Genomic DNA, 22,106 nt, shown 5'->3' with positions numbered 1-22,106 from the left:
TCTGACTGTCAGTGTTGACAGAACATTGAAGCTGTTCTTGGGAGAGAACAATGCTAAAATTGTTTGAAAGTCAAGAGAACTTTCTCCAGTGCTCAGATTCCTGGGACTTGCCTTCTCTTCAAGGACTGTGACCAACGTGTCCGTGTTCCCTCTGTCTTAGGAGAGGATTCCTCTTTTGACGTGGCCATCATTGCTGGTCGTCTTCGGATGTTGGCAGACGAGGTCAATGAAGAACTGGAAGCTTCTGTCAAAAACATCATTGCAAAATCCATTTGGGGGAAGGTCAAGTTTCTACTACTTCTTTCTGTTGTTTGCTGTTTTTTTTCTATTTCAGATATCCTTTTCTTACTGCTCCTACGTGAGTGTGGCTAGAAATGTTCTGTGAAAGATTTGTGTCTCATATTTATCCTAGGAGATACACCAGGAATTCTCCGATTGCCAGTTCTTAAGGAGTTCGTCAGAACCGAGTGCTACTGTGATGGGAAGCTTTTGGCATAGGCTGATCAATCTTCACATTGTTTCTATTCGTTTTTTGTCAAGAGCTGTGCTTAGTCCCATAGAGCATACCTTTAGCACTTTATTCTTGATAAGGCACTTTATTTTTTTTATGCACCTGTTTTAATACCTATTTTTCTGGATGTGGGCATCTTTTTTTCCTCTAGGGGCCAGGAAGGAAATTATATATAAAAAGGGTAGGCAGTTGACAAGTTTGATGCAATGAGGGATGACTATACAGTCGTAGGCTAGGGCCTACCTGGCTGTTAGTTCATCAGAACGCCAATCACTGGCACTGACACTTGGACTCTGTTTTGGAAATAAAGACCATAGACAGTGTTCTAGAAGATGTTGCTGATTAATATCAATAATGACAGCTAATATTAATTCATCACTCACCGTGTGCCAGGCAGTGTTCTCAATGCTTTACACTTACTATCTCATTTAATCCTTACACCGCCTTATGAGGTGTTAGAGAAGCTATTATCCATAGCACAGCCTCTCCCCATCTACATATAACACTGTGTGGGGAAGCATTTAACCCATTTTGTTCACTGCTTTATTCACACAATCTAGACTAGTGCCCAATATGTAATAGGCCCTCAATTAGTATTCTCTGACTTGATATCCATGTAAGCAGAGAAGGAAACTAAGAACTAGGGAAGTAAGCGGGGTACTCGGTAAGTGTTGAAGTTAGGATTTGAACCCAGACTGATTCCAGACCCATTATGCTTTATTCTTCCTACTGGATATAGCTTGGGTAGTGTGTCTACTTGACATTCAGGCAGAACTAGACTCCTAATTGCTTGCACTGAAGCTTTCCTACATAGCTGATAGCTGAGTCTACTTTTTTTTTTAACTAAAATATATTTTTAAAACAGTCTAAAACTCACAGAAAAGTTGCTTGTATTTCACAAAGAATTTCTCTCTTGAATCATTTGAGAATAAGTAGCCAACATGTTCCATCAACACCTAATCCTTTTTTATGTTTCATTCAAACAAGGACATTCTCTTATATAACCACAGTCTAACCATCAAAACCTCGATATCAGCATTGATACACTTTCATCTCATCCTAAGATCTCATTCAAGTTTTGCCATTTTTCTCACTGCTGTCATTCATAGCAAAACGATGTAGACTAGAATAAGATATTGCATTTCGTTGTCATGTCCTTTTAGCCTTCTTCAGTCTGGAATAGTTCCTCAGTCTTTCACTGATTTTCATGACGTTGAAACTTGAAGATCATGGCCAGTTATTTTGTAGACTGTCCCTTGGGTTTGATGTTCCCTCTTGAATAGATTTAAGATATGTACCTTTGGTGGGAATATCACAGAAGTGTTGCTGTGTTCTTCTCATTGCATCCTATCGAGTGGCACAGAATTCAATTTTTCCCACCACTGCTGGTAACTTTAATCACCTAAGATGGTATCTGCAAGGCTTCTGCTCTGTAAAGTAGTAACTCCTCCCCTCTGTAGTTAGTAAGTGTTTTATAGGGAAGTACTTTGAAACCATGTAAAAATATCCCATATCTTATCAAAATTTCATTCTATTTATTTATTTTTTATATCAACATAGATTCATAAATTCCTACTTTATTTGATGGGTTATAATCTGTTACTGTCATTATTTATTTGAATGCTCAAAATGTCCCAGCTTCGGCCAGTGGGAGTCCTTTCAATCTGGCCTGTGTCGTCCCTGTCATTCTCTGAGTACTTCCTGAATTTCTGTTGAAAGATCTTGCATTTTCCAAGCCCTGGCAGAAGTCAGATGTTCTCCAGGGGTCTCTGGTTTCCTTTCATTGAGCGCCGTGTTTGCATTACCGAGATCCAGGTGCTCCGAAGCGGGTGCCCTTCCCAGCTTGTCTGGGCCCTGACACCCTGCGCGGACCACCACGGCCCCCCACACTACATTATAGTGGATCTTGCTTGGCCCTACCTGTTGGCTTCGGACCACATTGTGGGGGGAAGGACTAAGGAAGAGGAAAAGCTAATCTATTTTTTTACTTTAGAGTTTTCCAGACTTTAGTCATTCAGGCAATTCCTTCACAATTTGACCAGCTGTACTATCATCACGTGCTTAATATTTTTCTTTCAAATCATTTTGTTTTTCTTTTAATCATTTGGTTCATTCTAGGCAATAATATCTGAAATCATGGGTGTGATGGGTTACTTTCAGTTTTTCTAACACTAATTGCAATAAATAACAAAGCATTAAACTGAAAAAAGCCTGTCCATCCACCCGCTAAGAGTACCTCAGATACGACCAGCAGCATTTTTGCCCCTCTTTGGCGAACGCGTGCTTGCTGGGTTCCTGTACCCGCAGCCTCCTGCACTTTTTCAGTGTGACTCCACTGACATATCCTGTTTCTCCCTCCAGGCAGGGGCTGTACTTCAGGACACAGTGAAATCTCTCAGCATGACCTGGTGTGCTCAGGACTCCAGCTTAGCTTATGAGAGAGCCTTCCTGGCAGTGTCGGTGAAACTGCTTGAATGTGTGACCCGCATAGATCCTGAAAGGGCGAGACAGATGGTAACCCCCATGACAGATATGATCAACGGTGCCATCCGGGAGTTCATCCAGGGCCAGGGAGGTTGGGTAAGTATGTTGGGGCCCCTGGCTTTGCTAGGCATTTGCTAGTAATACCTGGCACTAATACCTGGGACTCCAAGTCATGAGTCTTTCTGTAAGTTGGAAACTAAGCAGAAAAACAGGCCTCCCTACTTTGCTGAAAATGCCGTGGAAGAGGGGAGGACTCAAAAGCTAGCCCGTGGATGTTGGACTCCTGGGTCATGCTGCCTGAAATTTTGACTGCTGACTCTGTAAAGCTAATTGCCACTTCCTCCACATCTGTAAAGTGTGTTGTGGTGGAGTCTGGCTTCACTCTGTTCCCGGACTAATTCCTGGGTCTTCTTTCCCTTACATCTTTGGGTGTGCGTTGAGACATTTCAGAATCTCCTTACTATTATCCAACAAACGATGAGTGTCATCTCTAGTAACAACTGTCGAGGCAGTCTCAGCCCACGTCACAGTTGTCATTAGAAATTTTGCTCTCACAGAGCACTCCCTTTCGCTTCCAATATCGGTGGAAGCCTCAGCAAGAGCTGCATTCCCTGGAGAGGTCTGCGGGTCATTCCTGGTCTCCTTAGGGAGTTCCTGACAACCATCCCTTTGACTGTAGGATATTCATTGTCTTTCTAGGAAAATCTGGAGAGCTGAAGAAGACACAGGGGCACTGTTTCCCAGGGTCAACATCTTTTCCCTTTTGACTGATCAGGTGATTAATTTCTGGCAATTAAAACAGACAACCAAATAAAAAACCACTTTCTTTTAGACAGAACAGAAATTAACTGAATAACTTATTTCCTACTGATTATTAAAGTTGGGAATGGCTCTGAGAGGTCTACAGATTTTATGCTTTCTGTTTTTATGTGAGTTTTAATAAGGTTCTTTTGAAGCAAAGACTTCCAGACACAAAGCAATGACTTGCTAGTAGTGGAACCAGGACCAGCCTTTGCTGTAGCTAATTTTGGGGAAAAGAGATTACACAGTAAACACGACCTTCAGATTTAGTCCTGTCTTCGGTAAGAATTTTGTCTACTAAATATACAGTCTAAAGGATTTCAGGGAGAATTTTGGTTGGGAAATCTTATTTTTAGTTGAGGATTTTCTTTTTAATCCATAACCTAAATTTCATGTTAATTTCACCTGAGCAGAATTATTTTATGCATTTTCAAGGTTGAAAGTGAAAAATAGCAGTTCATCTGCCCTTGTGCTAGAAAGGCCAAAGGAAGATCAAACAGTTACTGTGTCTTTGCAGCCACAAGATGCAGGAAATGCTGGTTCACATCTAGGACAGTAGGGCCATTCTCACCTTAGATGACGCTAGCTGCATCCTGCAGTGTTTTTCAAAGTGTGATTCACATACCACTTGTGGACCTTATGAATTGCTGATTTCCAGGCCCCATCCTTAGAGATTCTGATTCCACAGAGGTGGGCTGGGGCCTAGGACCCTATCTTTTTAACCAGTTCCACAGGTGATCCTGATGTACATATGAGTTTGAGAACCATCACTTTAGAGCAGGGGTTGGCAAATTGCAGCCCACAGGCCAAATCCAGCCTCCTGCTTTTTTTGTAAATAAAGTTTTATCGGAATGCAGCTACACTCACTTGTTTACGTATATCTATGGCGGTTTTAGCACTCCAGTGGTGGAGTTGAATTGTATGGCAGACACCTATGGCCCATAAAACTTAAAATACTTACTGTCTGGCTCATTTAGGTTTTCATCCCCCTGCTCTAAAACTAAATGAACATTTCTCCTTGAGTAATTTAAACTCTGTTGCAATTCTGATAATTCCTGTCAAACACAATTGTAGATAGGATAACTTTTTTTCACAATTTAGTCTGAGGTGGGTTTGTTAGTTCTCACATAGTCCACACTTTCTCTAGGACTTTTGGCAAATCGGAGAGCTCTGTGACTCCCGATTTCTCCACAGAGGGTATATACTTCCTTGGCCCTACCGTAGGTGATTGGAGCTGAATGGAAGCAAAACATATGCTTTCTATGGTCTGTATATCTCATAATAGTCTTTAATAATCTCATAGATCAGTACGCCGTTATCAAGTAGAGACTCCTTCATTCATAAGCCACCAAACCAGACTACTTACCTGCATGGCAGAAAGAAAAGCATTACTATATCTAATTTTGAAGAGAGGCATTAATGACTTTGGCCAAAGTTTACGGAGCTAATCACTTTTCCTCTCTTCAGCCAGCCAGCCATAAGGATCCCCTAAATGCAGAAATAAAGATGCAGGGCTGCTAATATATTTTGATTTTTTCAAATTTGGGTTTTTCCTTTATTCTTGTATAAATCAAAATACGTTAGGAATCCAGAAACGAGATTTCATGTTTCTATTTAGTAGAAATTACCTTTTTTGCTACCAATTTAAGACACTTGCTGTATTCCTTTGTCCCTTACATTACTATAAACCCAACATGGCAGTTTTGTGGTATTTGACCTCTTAGGCGGGCCCGCTGTTTTCACTTTGACTCATGCTATTCTGTTCATGAAATTAAATTCTTCTGTCCATGCATTTGAACTAATTCTCAGTAAGTGCAATCTAAATTGAATGATATAGAAACAGAATAGATTGGTGGTTGTTGGGGCATGGTAACTATAGGTATTATTTATTTGAAAGTTGCTAAAAGAGTAGATTTTTAAAGTTCTCACCAAAAAAGTAACTACGCGAAGTGATGAATGTTAATAAACCTTATTGTGGTAATCATTTTGCTATACACATACACACACACACATCAAATCATTACATCGTACACCTTAAACTTACACAATGTTAAGTGTTAATTATATCTCAGTAAAGCTGGAAAAATTAAATCAATTGATAAATGTCAGAAGCCAGCAGTTTCCTCTTTCTCTTTCCTTTTCCTTCTTAGCTGTACCAGCTCCCTGTTCTATCTTATATTATGTTGCCCATAAAACATCAGAATGTGAATCTAGTTCCAAGTGTCCTTTTGTATCTTGAGGTAACGGATATGGTGCCCCAGGGGATTACACAGGACAAATGGGTAAAGCAGCCTTGGCATGGGTGTTGTGTTTGTTGGTAGGCCCCCCTGTCCTAGGAAAACGGAAGTGATTGGGCTGCAGGAAGAAGACACTGTAGCTCAGAAACTAAGAATTCATTCAGATTATCTGGTTTTATTCATTTATTTTCACCGGGGTCTAATCCTGTGACACTGGGCAAGTAATCTAATTCTTTCATGCTTTAGTTTCTACATCTTAAAATACAGATGATTTGGTAACTAATTCATAGGAGGAATAAATGAAATAGTACACTTTGTGAAGGGCTTAGCGCAGTGCCCGGAATATTTAAAGCAGTGCTTTAAACAATTTGGAGCTCCTGTGATTTAAAGTTTATGAAGTTCTAGCTTGACTTTTTTCTCTTCATTAACTCTACCTTTCACAAAAGCAAGCCAGTTTTACCTTTCACCTTGATGTGGGTGATTCATAAATCTAACTTACTTCCCTTCTTCCCAAATCCACGTCCACAAACTCTAGTCCTTTTTTCTATATATCTTTCTTATCCCATACTTTCCCAATTGCTATCCAATTCACTCAAAACCTCAGTCATTTTTCTCTTCTTCCTCTCTCCAATCCTACTCACTCAACTAGTCTTTCTTTTTCCTTTTTGTTTGGATTCTTCTTACAAGAGTTCATTACCACCTTCCTAGGCTATTGATAAAGCCTCTTAGCTAAGCTTTCATTTGATCCTCCTGCTCCAGGCTTGCCCCATTCCAGTCTGTCCTATACACTGCCATCAGATTGACCAAAGCTGTGGTTTCTTTGTCTGTCATTTGAATCATTTTTAGAGATGGTATAATTCATTCTGAAATTTTGGATACCATTGAAGAAAGATTATGAGACTTTCAAAAAATTTATCAAAAGGGAGCGTTTCTTTTTAAAAAATCAAGAACATTTTTCCCAAAGCATTGTTTTGATCTCCAGTCTCTTAAAATCTTTCAGTGGAACTTCTGAAGATGATTGGATATGTGCATTATCTCGATTGTGCTGATAGTTTCATGGGTGTATACACATGCCAAAACTTATCAAACTGTACACTTTTAAATGTGTAGTGTATTGTATTTCAATACGACCTCAATAAAATTGTTTTAAAAAATCCTTCAGTGGTTGCCCATCAAATAGAGCCTGACTTTTCAGCCTAGTATTCAAATCCCTCCAACCCTAGGGTCTGGCCCCAACCTCCCTTTCTAGCCTTATCCATCGAGACTCTCCTCTCTATAACCAGTGCTCCAGTCAAACTGAGCCCCTCACTAAGCTGCCCTCCTCCTACTGTTCACTATGTTTCATTGCTTTCTCTCAGGCTCTATCGACATCTTCAAGACTCAACTCAAATGTCACTCCCTCCTTGAAGCCTGTCCACATAACCTTTATAAGAAGTGATCTTGGTCTTCTCAAGGTTTTTGTACTGCATTTATCACAAACGGCCCTAAATTAGTCCCTCGTACTTATCTTCCCTATTAGAATAAAGGATTCTCGAATGAAGACAATTAGTTGAACGCTTCTGTAACACCCCTCTTTCCTATTCTCTGGCATGTATATGGAGCTTATAACGAATGAATAAATACTGAATGAGCATCAAACGAAAGATGAGACTTCAAGTTCTATTATATTTTGAACAAGATGCCAACCAAGCCTCACCGAGAGTCCCGACTGTCTATTTAAAAACAAAAAGAGGTAAATTGTTTCCATTGCAAGTTATTAGTTGGCTTTTGCCTCCTGAGGATTGTGTTTCTGAAACCAAAGGCAAAGGATGATTCCCTATGTGGTATGTGAGAAGCTGACTGTGAAGTTCACAGCAGGTGAACCGAAGAGCTTGATGAGTCTCAGAATGCTGTAGTGACAAGAAGCAGATTGGAAGACTGGTAGGGGACTTCCCTGCTGTGGACTATGTGAAAACCTGAGGAAAGCAAACAAGCTTTATTAGAGGTGCTTTATAAGCTGCTTCTGTATCCATTTAGAAAAGAAAAAAGGTCTGTTCTGGAAATAAAGGAGGTCATTTTTTTCTGGCCATTGCAGCCCTTTGGGGTTGGACTCTGTGTCTCATTAGCGGCTTCGTTCCTTCCGCAATAATAGCCCTGTTGCTTGAGCAGCAGCATTTGGGGAGACCTCTTTGCCAGGTTCCCAGACCTCCCTAGGGAAGACCCCCATCTGCTCCTGGCATAGCGAAAGTATCAGAGACAAGCGTAGACTGTGCCAGGCAAGAGATCTGGAATAACTGATGTGAATAACCAAGTCAGAGTACACCTCTCCCCAAGGCCTAGGACATGATGTAGCATACTTTATCACGGTAGGCTGATATTAAGTACGCCCAAGGCCATGTTCAACACTGTATTATACAAATGCATAGAAGTTACTGTCATTGCCTGTGATAAACTTAAAACTGCAGGGGATATTTTTGTGTTCTCTTTTGAATAAACCCTTTTAAATAAACCAATGGGAGACAAGGAACATGTGAAGAAACTAAGAAGACTATAGCTGAATATAACGATTAACACTGAAAGGATTCAGACTTAAGAGAAGGTTGCAACGAGATGGAGTTTGGGGCAGGATTTTTGAAGAAAAGAGTAGGCTTTAGGACTTCATTTTCATCTTGGTGAAAATTAGGGGGAAAGGTGAGAAGTTACAAATGAAGTGGCAGTTGAATGAACAAGGTGTATAGATGATGCAATTGGATAGGCTGGGCGGGGACGCTTGGTGGGGAGGGGCTTGGTGACAAGTGAGGAACCTTGACTTGTTCGCTTAGACTATCACTAAGAACTTTGGTTCTTCAGCATTATGGAGTTTTAAGAACTTTCACCCAGCTTAGGTTACCAGGAGTTACTAGAGTGGGAGATAGGAAGATAACTAAGCACTTATTGCTGTGGGAATCCAGATATAAACAGGGAATAGTGGTTACCATAAGAATGGAAAAGACAGGTTGAATCTAAAAGACCTTGGCCTTGATGACCAAGAGGATGCTTACAAAGGATTGAGTGTTGCACAGATAATACACATAGCCCATTTCAAATCAATGACCCCAGGATGTAAGGTAAGGCCATCATAGCGAAACTAAAGCAAAGATTGATGAGTGTCTTCCCCAGCATAAAACATGCCTCCTCAGAGAGAAAAGTGATCTGAGAAACCTTCTGACTCGTTTATCTTGTCCTAATTATCTCCCCTGACATTCTCTGGTTAAAGTTTTTTTTGTTTGTTTGTTTGTTTTTGTCATCTGTTTCCTGACCCCCATGGCACTGATGTTTCCCTTTAAATTGGCATACTCCCTTGTTGGAACAGGTGACAATGTGACTGGCACTCTTCTCTGTTGTCATCTTCTGAACAAACACCAGGGCCACACGAGGGAGCAGTGGGATGCTCCTCCCCTTCAGGTGCACACTTAGTTTTATTTTCCACTAGATCTCACCCTCGATGGTTCTAGTAAGGCGCTTAGGAGGCTTTTACTGCATGGAATTATTGTGTTCAGCTAGGGCTTATGCCGGATGGGTTTAAATGTTTCATCGTAAATCAATTTTTTTACAGACTTGGCAATCTTTGCTGCATGGCTTGTTTCCTCTTTCCAGTTCTTGATCTTCCCACAAGGTACAAATGAATCAACAGAACCTATCGAAAAGCATTAGGCTGCTATTGCCTTCCAGTGTCTGCAGAAGGAAGTGTGAAAAATTAAGTGGTAGCTTAGATTTGTTAAAAATAAAACACGTTCTTTGTTTTCTCCTTCAGTTTGGTTTTTGCTTGCTTGAGTGGTCTGCTCAGGAAATGGCCTTTTAGCTAAGTGGGTTTTTGAGGTTTGGCTATTTCACGATGTTTCTATATTGTTTGGTTTTAGAGTTGAACAGACTCTTAAGAATTGCTGCTTGCTTAAAAACAGATCTGCAGTTCTGCTAAGACAGTATTTCAGATCCTTATATTTTGGCTAAAAGACTAGGGCAGGCATCTGCACAAGTTTTTCTTTCTTATCTAATATCTACCTCCATCTTATCCCACCCTAAGAAGAAAAGAAAGTTATAGATTGTTCTGAAATATGGGCTCGAGGAAAATAGATTTTTATTTTATTAGGTATCTTTTTATCTATTAATTAGTAAGGTTCTGATTTTGATGGAACCGAAGACAATTTAAGGGGACAGATTATAAAACTGTATCTCTTTTATGTCAGTACAGAAACCCATTTCCTTTTAGGGGAATGCATTGCTTCTTTGCAAATGAACAAGATAATTTGGAATATTTTTCTCAGTGGTTAAGTCTATATCTTTAGTTGTGAGATGCTTTATTAACTGGTTAAAGGTGTTTTTCACCAGATTCTGGCTTGTTCACTATTGTATACCCAGCCCCTAATATAGTGCTTAGCATTTAGTGGATATTCAATTAATTTGTTGAACAAATTGATGGATTTTTGTGTGTTTTTTCCAATTTAAGAAAAAGAATTTTTAAAAGTATTCTTAATCGCAGCACTTACACAATTGATTCTTCTTTGCATCCTCTAGTCTTCATTTAGCCAAGTAATACTCTCACGTGATTTTAGTTATTGTGAACTTGAAATTTTGGCTTTTTAAAAATTTTCCCACATTTTATACGTTTTAAAATTAAAGCCAAATTACACATTACATTATTTAGAGCAGCAAGAAATTCTCCTTTAATGTTAAATGGTGATAATTTAAGAAATACTATCTTATTCTCAGCAAATAGTGTTGAAGAATTATGGTTCATTTTAATTTATTTTGTAGATTGAGATTGAAGTTCTTTATTGGCTTCCCATTGCCTATAAGCAGGATACCTCAGTAACTTGCTTTCCTGCTATAAGGGCTCGGGGAAATGGATATGGCCTCATAGTGTTCATAATCAGTGTCCTAAAAGGAGTCTGAATAGTGTTGCAAAACAGATAAGAATGCTATATCTTAAACAGAGGCAGTTCTAACATCACATTTCCCAGTATTCGTCAGGATTACTTCAGACTAATTTTGTTAATATATTTATCAACCTTCCGTCCTCAGATAGATATGATACGCTGATTTTTGTTTTTTCTCACTATGAATGAGGCTCTTGGGTAGGTTTGTACCCATTGAGGAAACAATTTATGCAAGCTGAGATATGGAAGCTTTTTCTAGAACAGCCCACCTGTCAGATGGGGCCAAAGTGCCCCCCACACAGTGTGGCTTCCTGAAACAAGTGGCCTTTTCTAAGGCATAGGTTACAAAGTAGAAATTCTTCTGGAGAAATAGTTCTTCAGGCTTCCTGCCCTGAAAGCAATGCTGTTGTCAGCGAGGTAGTTGATTTTACTCTTTTTCTGTTTCTTTATCATTTCCTTCGTTACACACGGGGATGTTATGCCAAGTTCCTGATCAGGTCCCCTCGCAGGGGCCGCTGTGCTCCCAGATCCCATATAGACGAACACTCTGAATTTTTATACCTAGAACACAAGTGAAGCTCACAAAGTCCTGGAGGACAGGGAGGTCCTGAAATCCATGGCACTTCCCTAAATGGAGGCCAACACCTCCCCAGCCCTGAGGCAGGCGTGGACTTTGTCAGAAGCAGCTGACTTTGCTTCATCCAAGAGAGCATGAGGTCTGTATGGCAGACTTAAGAGTTCTGAATAAAAACACCTTCTCTGATGAACAGAAGTTTGCCACTGATCACAGTGACAAGAAAATCTTTAGAAACTTAGTAACTCCAGTGTCTGTCTCCCTTTCCGGGTCTAACTGAACTTTGCAGCGTTCATTTGGGACATGAGGAAACAAAAGGTGTCAACAGGGCCTTTGTGCTCATAGGGGAAACAGAGAGAGGCAGAAGCTCAACGAAACCTGTAATTCTGCCTTTTCTCTAGGAAGCAAAAAAAAAAAGATGAATTTCGCTTAAGGGTGATGGATTGGAACAGTCTCAGGACTAAGAAGACCACACATTACGTTCTGGTTAGCGTCTTGTTTGTGAAAAACTTGAATTGTCACCAGGTTCCTTTCTTGAGAAGGAAGGCAGGCGCTAGGGCCCTGGAGTGAGGTGATGGTTTTGTTGTGTGACCACAGAGGCTGGTTACATACTAATTTCCTCTCAGGCTTGTGATGAAGTCAGTAAACCACAGCCTTCAACATGCTCTTCTCAAGCTTTGGCAGTGGCTTCTCACTGCTACCTCGGCCATGACACACATTGGACATGCCCTCCCTTAACCCACTCATAGACTGTCTCTCTTGCCCTGCAGCATGGACCAAAGAGAAATTCTGCAGAAGTTCCTGGATGAAGCCCAAAACAAGAAAATTAACAAAGAGGAGTTTGCCAGTGAATTTCTGGTGAGTCCTACATGTGACACCCTTGGGGGAGTTACCTAGCCTATTAAACCGACTCGGTTCTCCTAGACCAAATTGCTCTTGGGATAAAGTGAATATCAGACCTTGCAGGAGAAGAGAGGAGGGAGACAATCTAAAAGTTTGACTTCTCTGAGTTGTTCACATATCTTTTAGATATTCTCTCCAAAAATACTGTTTTTAATGTTTCTTAGCTAGTATTGGAGTTGGACTGGGAATCCTACCAAAGACACACATAATTCCAGGTGTATAAAAACTAATATTAATTGACCATCTGGAGTTCGCTGGCATCTGAGTTGTAATTTATGCTTCAAATGACTAATTTTAATTAATACTAAGAGGAGAGAGACCAAGATGAACTTTTCGTGGAACGTTATGTTTTTAGTCTCCCCTTGGGGTTCCATTTGGATGGCAAAGGCTCCTGAAGAACACCAAAACTGCCTGCGGCCACATTTCTTTAGTTTTTCTTTTCTTTTAGTTCTGAGAATAAAAGGTCGGACCATATGTTTTTGCGATACCAGGGCTTCCTTAACTTTCTTTTGCTTGGAGGGGTAGAACGGCTAGGATGGGGAGTAGAGACAAGTGAGAGACATGGAGAGGAACATAAACTCAAAACTCAAGGTAGCCTAGGGTCAATGCGATCAGACTTCCCAGAGGAACTCTGTATCTCCTCTGAGGGAACTGTGGTTATTGTTACTGATGCTGTGGCAGCTGGGTAGGCCTCATTCATCCTATAACCCAGCATATCAGATGGCATTGGGTATCTTATAGTACCCATAATGTATTCTGCAATACTTCCAGCTGCCGTTTCAGAGTCGTAAGAACTACAGACTTTAGCTCTTCCGCTGTGAAGGAGTGGGAAAGATAAGGAAACTGAAGAGTATAAAACCTGAAATTAAATCATGATTCTGTCATCAACCAAATTATCAACTCTTCGACATGTTCCTTAATCTCCCCAAGTCTGTTTTCTAACTTCTCAAAAGCGGGAAATAATCCATATCTCACAGGGTTGTCGTGATGATTAAATATCAATAATAATCAATTGTGGTCATTCATTCAGTAATATTTATTGAGAACCTACTATGCACCAAGTTCTGTTCTAGGCGCTGAGGATACAGAAGTGAACAAAACAAAAACCTTTGTCCTTGTGGAGTTAACATCCTGGCTCCAGATAGTAGATGTGAAAGCACTCTGAAAAGTCTGGAGTGATTAGATATTATGATTGAGTGGTTACATATGATAACGGAAAACCCTGTGTCAGCTCAACTTGGATAATATCGTGGTGTCATGCTCTAATTGCCACTGGCCAGGCAGTCTGAGTCCCGCTGAGTAGAGTTACCAGGGAGGGAGGGAGGAGGGGAATCATGGCCTGTGTCTGTTTAGACGTGTGCCTGCCTCTGGCCTGTAATACCTGGGCCAAATTCACCCAACACGTAGAGGGAAAAGGGAGATGAGGGGCAGTGCCAGCCTCTGTTTCATTTCAGTTGTGATTTTTAAAATAATGTAGACTCTATCCTTAATATTTTATCTCTTCTTAGCTCAGTCATTATAATCTCTCACCAAATTATACAGCCACTTTACCTCCTGTTTTCTCTGCTGCTAGCTTTGCTTCACCTATAATCAAAGTTTCGTTCAACACCCAAGTGATCTTTTAATACCACTAATCTGGTCATTTTTTTTTTTCCCTGCTTAAAACCCTTTTATAGTTTGTATTTTTTTCCGCTGTTTAAAATTGTGAAATATAATACACTTTTAGATAAGTACATAAAATGTGTATAATTACAAAGGAACCGCCAGCAAATCAAGGACTAGAACATTGTCAGACCTCAAAAGACCTCTCCAGACCCCCTCCCCGGTAAGGTCCCTCACCCCCGCCCCCACCCTGTCCTGCCCTGCCCTAGCAATAAGCACTGTCCTGACTCCTATATTAATCACTTCCTTGCTTTTCTAGCTCCTGATTTTAAAGACCTTGCTTTTGGGTGGTGATTAAGTGGAACCTCACAGTTCACTGACTCATGTCCTCCAGTGGAAAAACAGAATCTTGCCCTCAGCCCCACCTAAAGATTCAGCCGAGATACCAGACAGAGTAGCTTTGGGGGGTTTGGGGAGTGGCGAATGGGTCAGGTTGCTTGCTTGGACAAGTAAGTAACTGCTGTTAAATTGGAGTTCTTTCTACCTGGTCATGTCCCATATCCCACCTTAAGCCCTTAACGTATTCTTCCAGGATTTGAAGTTTCTGAAGTTTAGGCCACCGTTCCCCTAAACAGTGGTGCCTTGGTGGGAATTATCCAAAGTCGTCTCTACTTTCAGGTGGACACTCTGTGCCCCCTGCCGGGTCCACGGCTTAGGCTTCAGTCCCCGCTTGCCCCTCGGCGGGGCACCTGCGTGTAGAGCACATAGCCCTGCTACGACAGCGAAAGCCAGCACCTCGCTGCTTGCGTCTTTTCCCTGGGTCAAAGCCAAATTCTGTAACCTTTCTGTAGTCGAAACTGCCACTGACCACTCATGCATTCATTCAAATATTTACTGAGTGCCTACTATGTGCAAAGCATTATGCTGGATGCTGGCATTGCAACGCAATGCTCCATGCTTTGATGGAGCCTCTCGCCTAAGACATCAGAGGATGTCTAGAGAGGCCGACATTAGACAACTAATTACTCTATTAAATATTTAATTATAACTGATAGCCTTGGTGGGGTGTCAAGGAAGCATCACATGTATTATCTTGTTTTCTACTTGTTAAAAAGGAAACATAGGAAGCAGTGATGGTCTCCGACTTACCTATGAGGAAACTGAGGCTCTGAGAGGTTAAGTAATTGGCCTAAGCTTGCTGAGCCGTTCAGCCATTGATATGAAATTTAACCTGGATCTGTCATTACTGAGCCTGTGAATTTAATCCTTATAAAATAGTGTCTTGTTTCAGCCAGTAACACCAAGTCCCTCAAAGGGCCTCGCCTGAGGGCAAGTCCCTAGGTAGTATGATTTCTAAAATGCAGAAGCTGCAACGTGCAACTACACTATTAAAAATTTCTTAAAGATTTTTTTTTTAAATGGCCCTATTGTTGTTATGCTTATAAAACAGTATTATTAGAAAATAAATTCACCATAGTACCAACAATCCAACAAATACAAACTTTTTGTGTGTGGAAATTCTAGTTCTTGTCCATTTATATAATATATTTTATATTATTGTAATTTTAAGCATAAATACAATTTTGTATTCTTATTTTCACTTATTATACTAAAATTATATTAATTAAAATCTGTATGAATGACTTATGATGCAGCATGGTATAATGAAAAGATAATAATCATGATAATAGCTAATACTTCTATACCTGTTATAGAAACTATTCTAAGTACTTTTATAGCAACTCATCTAATCCATTGAGGAGGCACTGTTATTATTTCCACATTATAGATGAGGAAACTAAGACACAGAGAGGTGAGTTGACTTGCTCAGGGTCACATAGCTATGACGTGGTAGAACTGAGTTCTGAATTTAAGTAGTCTTGCTCTACCATCGGTACTTGTAACAGCTCTCGAGTCATATAAATCAGGGTTCGAATTGGAGTTCTGTCTAGTATTAGCTGTGTTGAACGAAGTAAATAAAGAGTGGGAACAAATAATATTCACTTTGCAGAATTGTTGTGAAGATAGTAGAATCAATATACAAAATGCCTGATACTTAGTAGGCAACTAAATGATTTAGTTATTTCTCTATTGTTGGACATTTAAGTTATTTCTAATTTTTCATGACTATTGGTACCACTGCAATAAATATGTTTGTCCATGTGGTGTTCCCTTCTTTTGAATTATATCTGAGGTGAGGTAAAATTCAAAAGAATAACTGGGTCAAAGACTATTAGCATCTAATTGATTAAGTATTGCCAACTGTATTTCCAAAAAGATTTTTTAATTTGCAATATCTGAATTTATCATCTCTTCTACCATCTTGCTAGTCTCAATTTAATAACTATAAAAGATAATAATAGATACTTTTTTTGACTGCTTACCATATGTGAGGCAATCTGAGTGATTCACCATAAGCGATTTTAATTTCTATAATTCCAAGAGGAAAGTATTATCTTTACCTATGAAATAGCAAAGCCAGGATTTGAAACTCTGGTCCAAGCCTCTTAATCTCTATTTTTATACTGCATCAGGTAAAATCATAACACACTTTATTTTTTTCTAATTTAATTGCTATAAAACAGTTCTTTATGTTAATTTTATTTCTTTGGTTTCTGAAAAATTTCCATGAATATGTTCAATCTTTGTTTTCTCATATAAGTTTCCTGTTCGTCTACTTTCTATAATAGCCAACCCCTGGAACTGAGTTCCAGACTCAGTGCTTCACAAGCAGAACCTCATTTACTTCCCAAAGAACCCTGTACAGCAGCTGACAAAGTCCTGCATGGACCAGCTCTCAGTGCTTCTCCAGCTTCTTACCGCATGTTTGGTTTCTTGTCCTTGTCATACACTCTCTGCCACGGGGCCTTTGCACACGTTCTGCTACCTCTTCCTTGAATATTCCCTCATACTCCTCTGTACTTAGTGTACACTTCCTAATTCTTCAAACATCAGTTTGGTGGTTACTTCCTCAAAGAAGCCTTCCCTGGCCTGCCTGAATAGCTCAAATCTCCTTTTATAAGTTCTCGTTAGCACCACTTGTTATTTTTTTTTAAGTATCTCCCCCACCCCAGCTTTATTAAGATACTTATTTTCATAGCACTTATCACGGTTCCAGTTTTACACTGATTTGTGTGATTATTTGATTAATGTCTGCTTTCCCAGCAGATCAAAGCTCCACAAAGGCAAGGCCCAGATTTCATTCTGCTTATCTCGGACCCGTCAAGGCCTAGCGCAGTGTTTGGCATGTAGTAGGCACTGAGGGACAGACAGGTTAAACGACTTACGTAAGGTCGTGCAGTTAGAAGTGGTAGAACTCACATTTGAACTAAAGCTAACTTTTGAGGCTCTGCTCTTAGTTCTCTACCCGCCTCCACACTATATTGCTTTGAGTTTATCCAATGGTCTTAACTTTTAAACTTTAAAAAATTGCAGAATCTAACATATACACAGAAAAGTGCTTCAAACACACATATACAATTTAACAATTAGTAATAAAGCAATCAGTAATAATATAACCACCACTCAGATCAAGAAATAGAGCATTGCCTGCACTCCAGACCTCCCTTGGGTGTCCTTCCAAATCACAAATGCCCCCAACCCCCGACAGACTAAAAGTAAACACTATCCTGAGATTATTTTTTTCCTTTGTTGTTCTGCGTGACTTCAAGACCTATACATATCACTAAACAATAGATATTAATTTAACTTGTTTTTGAACTTGACGTAAATGAAATCATGTTTCTTTTTATGTCTTTTTTCGTTCACTCTACATTACGTTTATAAAATCCATCCTTGCATATAGCTGGGCCACTCAGGGCCAGTTCAAGCTTGTCCCCCATTCGTATTAGTAGTACTCTTGTTTACCGGATTTAGAGGCCCAGGCCCCTAATTCCATTTCTTAGTATTTGTGCTCTCTCTCCTCTTGGAGCCTTGGGACAGATAATATCGACCTGCAGTCGTAAGGCATCGAGGAACTACCTGGAGAAGCTCTGGAGACAGCCCGTCTTTGATTCCCCTCCGTCACCTAGCATAGCTAAGCCAGGTTTCACTCATCCAAAATATGACTTATGCCATGTCTTCTAGATGATAACGTAGTATTCTGAAGCAAAGTATCATGGTCTCGTGCTTTCTTTTTTCTTTCTGTTCTCTTTTGGGAGTGACTTTAATTCACTTACCAATCATTAATTCGCTATTTGATGAGAACATGCAAAGGACTCAATCCTGATTTCTGGAGTTTTATGGCCAAGACCTCAGTTCTGTTTTCCTGTCTTGAAAGGAAAGGGGTAGAGTCCAATAACCAAATGAGCTTACTATTAGCTTATCAAGCACACACACGACCTGGTTTCTTATACATTCCAACCTATCAGGGTCCAGAAGGGATGCTGGCCTCTTTTATTTATTTTCCTAGCAACTCTTCCCCTGATTCCTTTTGTCGATGCCTCTTCTAAGGAACTCACATCCCCTACTTTGTAGTTTTCAGATAAATGCCTTCCGCCTTTGACCTATCTTTTCTTCTCCAGCCCAACCTACCCCCATGGCCCTGTTTTTTCTTTTATACCCTTTTCCTTCCTACTCTCAGAGTTTCTCCTTTTCCAGTGAGGTTCAAAAGTTCTTCTTTCCTAATTCTGCTCTGTTTTGTTCTCTGCTGGGGTGTTGGAACCTGGGGGTCTGACGGGAAGAGAAGGGGAATTAAAAAGAAAAAAAGAGAGCTTCACAGTGGTCTGACCTCAAGTAAGATATCTGGAAAAATAAATCTTTCACACTTTCCAAATTAACAATTCTATTGGCATTTCCTATGTGATGTTTTGGGTAACCGGGTGTCTCCTTTTGTCATCCAATCATATGACTCCAGGAAGATGGAGAGAATAAGGGGAAAAAAGCCATCCTGTCCCATTGCCGAAGGTCGCAGTCAAGACAGCTAAACAAGCATAGGTTACAGACACGCACACATGACCTTCACCTGTAATGCCTACCAGATTAATTGAGGCACGTCTTATTAAAAGGGCTTTGCCTATAACATTCCCCCTGGAAAGCAGTCCACAAGCAAGCAAAGCAAAACAAACAAATAAAAACAGTGTAACAAGGATGCAGAAGGCTCAGTTCTGAAGACTTCTAGAAAGGACTGTTCTGGGATTCGACATCTTTTAAGCAGCCCTGGAATCAATGGCAACCTGCAAATGATCGTTCTGAAGGTGCATACGAACAAAGAGAACTAGAAATTAGTATAACTCGAGTGGAAAAATTTTATAGTCGCTCATCTATCTGTGCTATGTCCTTAGTTAAATTCTCAAACTAGCCCACTTGCATCCATCTTGGTATAAAAATATGCAGTATAGTTATCAGTTCATCATCTCTCCTCCAAATTTGAAAATCCGCAAGAATTCAAACCATTGAAAAAGAAACTAAGATTTAAGAACCGACTGTATACCTGCTTTTTAATGGCTCACCTGTGTCTGATCTAACTCTAGAAATAGAAAAAAATGGTTAGTAGAGCACTACACGCTGACATTTGTGGTCCAGCAAATAAGCAGGTGGTGGTTGTCTGTTCCATTTGTCATCCTTAGCTGGAAAAAGCTTACATTCTTATACATTGAGTTGCTATAATGACTTAACGATCTATTTATTATTTGGAAAGTATTAATTTAATTAGATTCTAGATAATTGATCATTCTTTGTTATGAACTCCCAGCTAACAAATATCTCATGATCCCAACTTTTTTCTTCTCCTTGCAGACTCAGTTATCAAGTAATCCTGAGGCTAATTTTGAAATCTAATGATGGATTGGAATGATTTGTCAGAACAAATTTCTATTCTTTAATACCTCTTTTATCTCTTTCTTTCTCTGTGACAGCATACCTTTATTTTAGGCTCTTCATCCTCACCCATTTTTAAAAATGATTTAGTTATAAACGTCCTTAAGTAAAACTCCTACAGATAGACACACATCCTAAGTAATTATGTAAAAACACTACGTGAAATATAAGTGACTAAGTAACAGTAATTAACTATCCCCTTCTTTTTTATTTTTTATTTTCGCTTGTTGCTCGTTACTTGAGAAAAGTTCTTTCTCTGTTTCCTCATTTCTCTTTTTAGTTTACCCTGTGGAACAAAACTGACCATAATCATGGTTGGAAAATGCAAAAGCAGTGCCGGGTGTACATTTGTGAGAAAGGAGTACCATAGTTTTAAAGAAGTCACACCTAATTATCAGTGACATCAATTTGTACAACATTTATTTTATTTTATTTATTATTATTGTTGTTTTTTGTACAATTTTGAAAGAACCTAGATGTCAAAATTTAGAAGCCTCACCATAGTAGGACAGTGGGAAATATGGAAAAATTAGCTCGGGGTCCAATTGGGGAGAATCTTCAGTACCTGGCTAAGGAGTGTAGATTTTTTCTTAGTAGCAAGGGGGATTCACTGAAGTCGTTCTGAGCATGAGAGATAAGGAAAACAATATTTTAGTAAGACTAAACGGGCAGAATTATGCCTAATGGATTTTAACGGGGAAAGACAGAAAAATGTGAAGATGAGTTAAGAAACAACTGTAACACTTCAAGCTTTGGGGGAAAGGGCCTGAATTAAGGTATCAGTGATGGGCATAGGAAGGAAAGTTGACGTGAGATATTGCACGGGAAGACTCAGTTGAACTTGCTGACTGAATTAGAGGTGGGAATTGTGGGAAGCGGGGAACCAAATGTGACCGTCAGTTTCTAGAGTATGGTTACCTGGCATCAAGATAGTGCCATTGGCGTTAACAGTGAGAACAAAGATAATTTTAGTGTTAAATGTGCTAAGTTTGAGGCAGTAATAAGCTACCCAAGTGGAAGGGTCCAGGACATGGGTGGGATTTCAGGACTGGAATTTAGTAGTTGAATCTCTACGTAGAAATTTGAAACTCATCCAATGAGGGGTTGGAATTATAATTCAATTTTAATCAGTTAAATAAACTAAGAAACCCCACTGGTATGCCTTCTCTAAGAGTTTATGATGTCTCTGAGCAAATGTATATAGTGAGAGAAGAGCAGAGAGGTGAGGACTTAACTTTGGAACTTTGGCTAATTCACAGTTAGAAAACAGAAATGGACAGAGAGGCAGTAATAACAAGTGAGAAGTGGGAAGGAGAAGTCAGAAATGAAAGAGGAGAACCAAGATAATGCAGACTAATAAGGGCCAAGGGTGGAGGAAATTTCAAGAAGGAAGTTAAAGAGAATGAAAACTGAGTAGGCGCCGAGAGATCTAACCCATAGGAAGTAATTAATGATCATCATGTGACCAATTCTATTGGTCTATTATGTAGTAGGCAAATAATAAAAATTAGTTTCTGTGGTTGAAGTCTACAAATATTTATTGGCTCTCACAGATGTTTTTCCCTTTCTCAAACTGAGTAGGATTCAGGAAGATCAGGTCTATTAAATGTGTGGTTTTTTTTAAGGGCATTAAACATAATTTGGGACAAGGTTGATTTACAAGAAGGAACTAAAGAGGAACCACTGTTTCCTCTGACCTGAAATTTTGGTCTATAATATAATGTTAGCAACTGGGAATAATTTTAAGGAGTTATTCCACTACCTTGAGAAATCTGGTTCAATCAGATGCTAACCCCTGACTGGCCCAGTTCATATTCTACCAACAGAATATGATACTATTTGAAGATTATTGTTTGGTTGAGGGGTGGGCTTGAAGTTTGGGTCATAAAAAATTAATGACTGCTTTTGGGGCTGAATCTTTGAAATTTTGCTAGACACAGAGACATTTTATTCAACTTAAGCTTCATTTCTACTTAAAATAGTCCTGTAGTAGCTGTAAAGAAAGTAAATTCAACTTTTAATAGCTGACCCTTTGGGTGGAGCACATAGTTTATTTTCAGAAGAAGTTGGTTTTTTAAATATTCATCAGTTTCACCTCTAAGTTTTAGCTATTTGTGGCTCAGCTATAGTAAGTGTGATTATTTCACTTCTCCAAATGTCACTGCACTCTGCTACCCTTATGCTCTGGGACTCTGTCCTCAATGAAATCAGCCCTAGAGGATGCTGAGAGGGCTGAAGTGGAATGTTTGAGTAATGGAGAAGGAAAGCTCTCTAGAGAAAAC

At 39.6% G+C, this 22,106-nt stretch overlaps 2 protein-coding genes across 9 annotated transcripts in view; both read left to right on the top strand.

Annotated features, from left to right (window-relative positions):
- The window catches only part of BCL2L15 (BCL2 like 15), a 12,165-nt gene extending 4,976 nt beyond the window's left edge, over window positions 1-7,189 (top strand). For all 6 annotated transcript variants that reach the window (XM_025052215.1, XM_015595463.2, XM_025052213.1 and 3 more), the window contains 3 exons: window positions 161-282; window positions 2,873-3,091; window positions 3,695-7,189. In XM_025052215.1, coding sequence (XP_024907983.1) covers window positions 161-282; window positions 2,873-3,091; window positions 3,695-3,712 — 359 coding nt within the window. In that variant the 3' untranslated portion in view covers window positions 3,713-7,189. The remainder of the gene's footprint in view (window positions 1-160; window positions 283-2,872; window positions 3,092-3,694) is intronic.
- The window catches only part of PTPN22 (protein tyrosine phosphatase, non-receptor type 22), a 47,729-nt gene continuing 29,317 nt past the window's right edge, over window positions 3,695-22,106 (top strand). Inside the window, exons 1-3 of one of the 3 annotated variants that reach the window (XM_006919654.3) lie at window positions 3,715-3,770; window positions 7,553-7,765; window positions 12,273-12,360. In XM_006919654.3, coding sequence (XP_006919716.1) covers window positions 12,274-12,360 — 87 coding nt within the window. In that variant the 5' untranslated portion in view covers window positions 3,715-3,770; window positions 7,553-7,765; window position 12,273. Of the gene's footprint in view, window positions 3,771-7,314; window positions 7,766-12,272; window positions 12,361-22,106 lie in introns of those variants that run through there. The other 2 variants (XM_025052208.1, XM_025052209.1) reach the window with 2 other exon arrangements.

Source organism: Pteropus alecto, unplaced genomic scaffold (assembly GCF_000325575.1).
Source record: "Pteropus alecto unplaced genomic scaffold, ASM32557v1 scaffold106, whole genome shotgun sequence".
NCBI lineage: Eukaryota > Metazoa > Chordata > Mammalia > Chiroptera > Pteropodidae > Pteropus > Pteropus alecto.
Note: the sequence above shows the minus strand (reverse complement) of the source record. Positions and strands in the feature narration are given on the sequence as shown.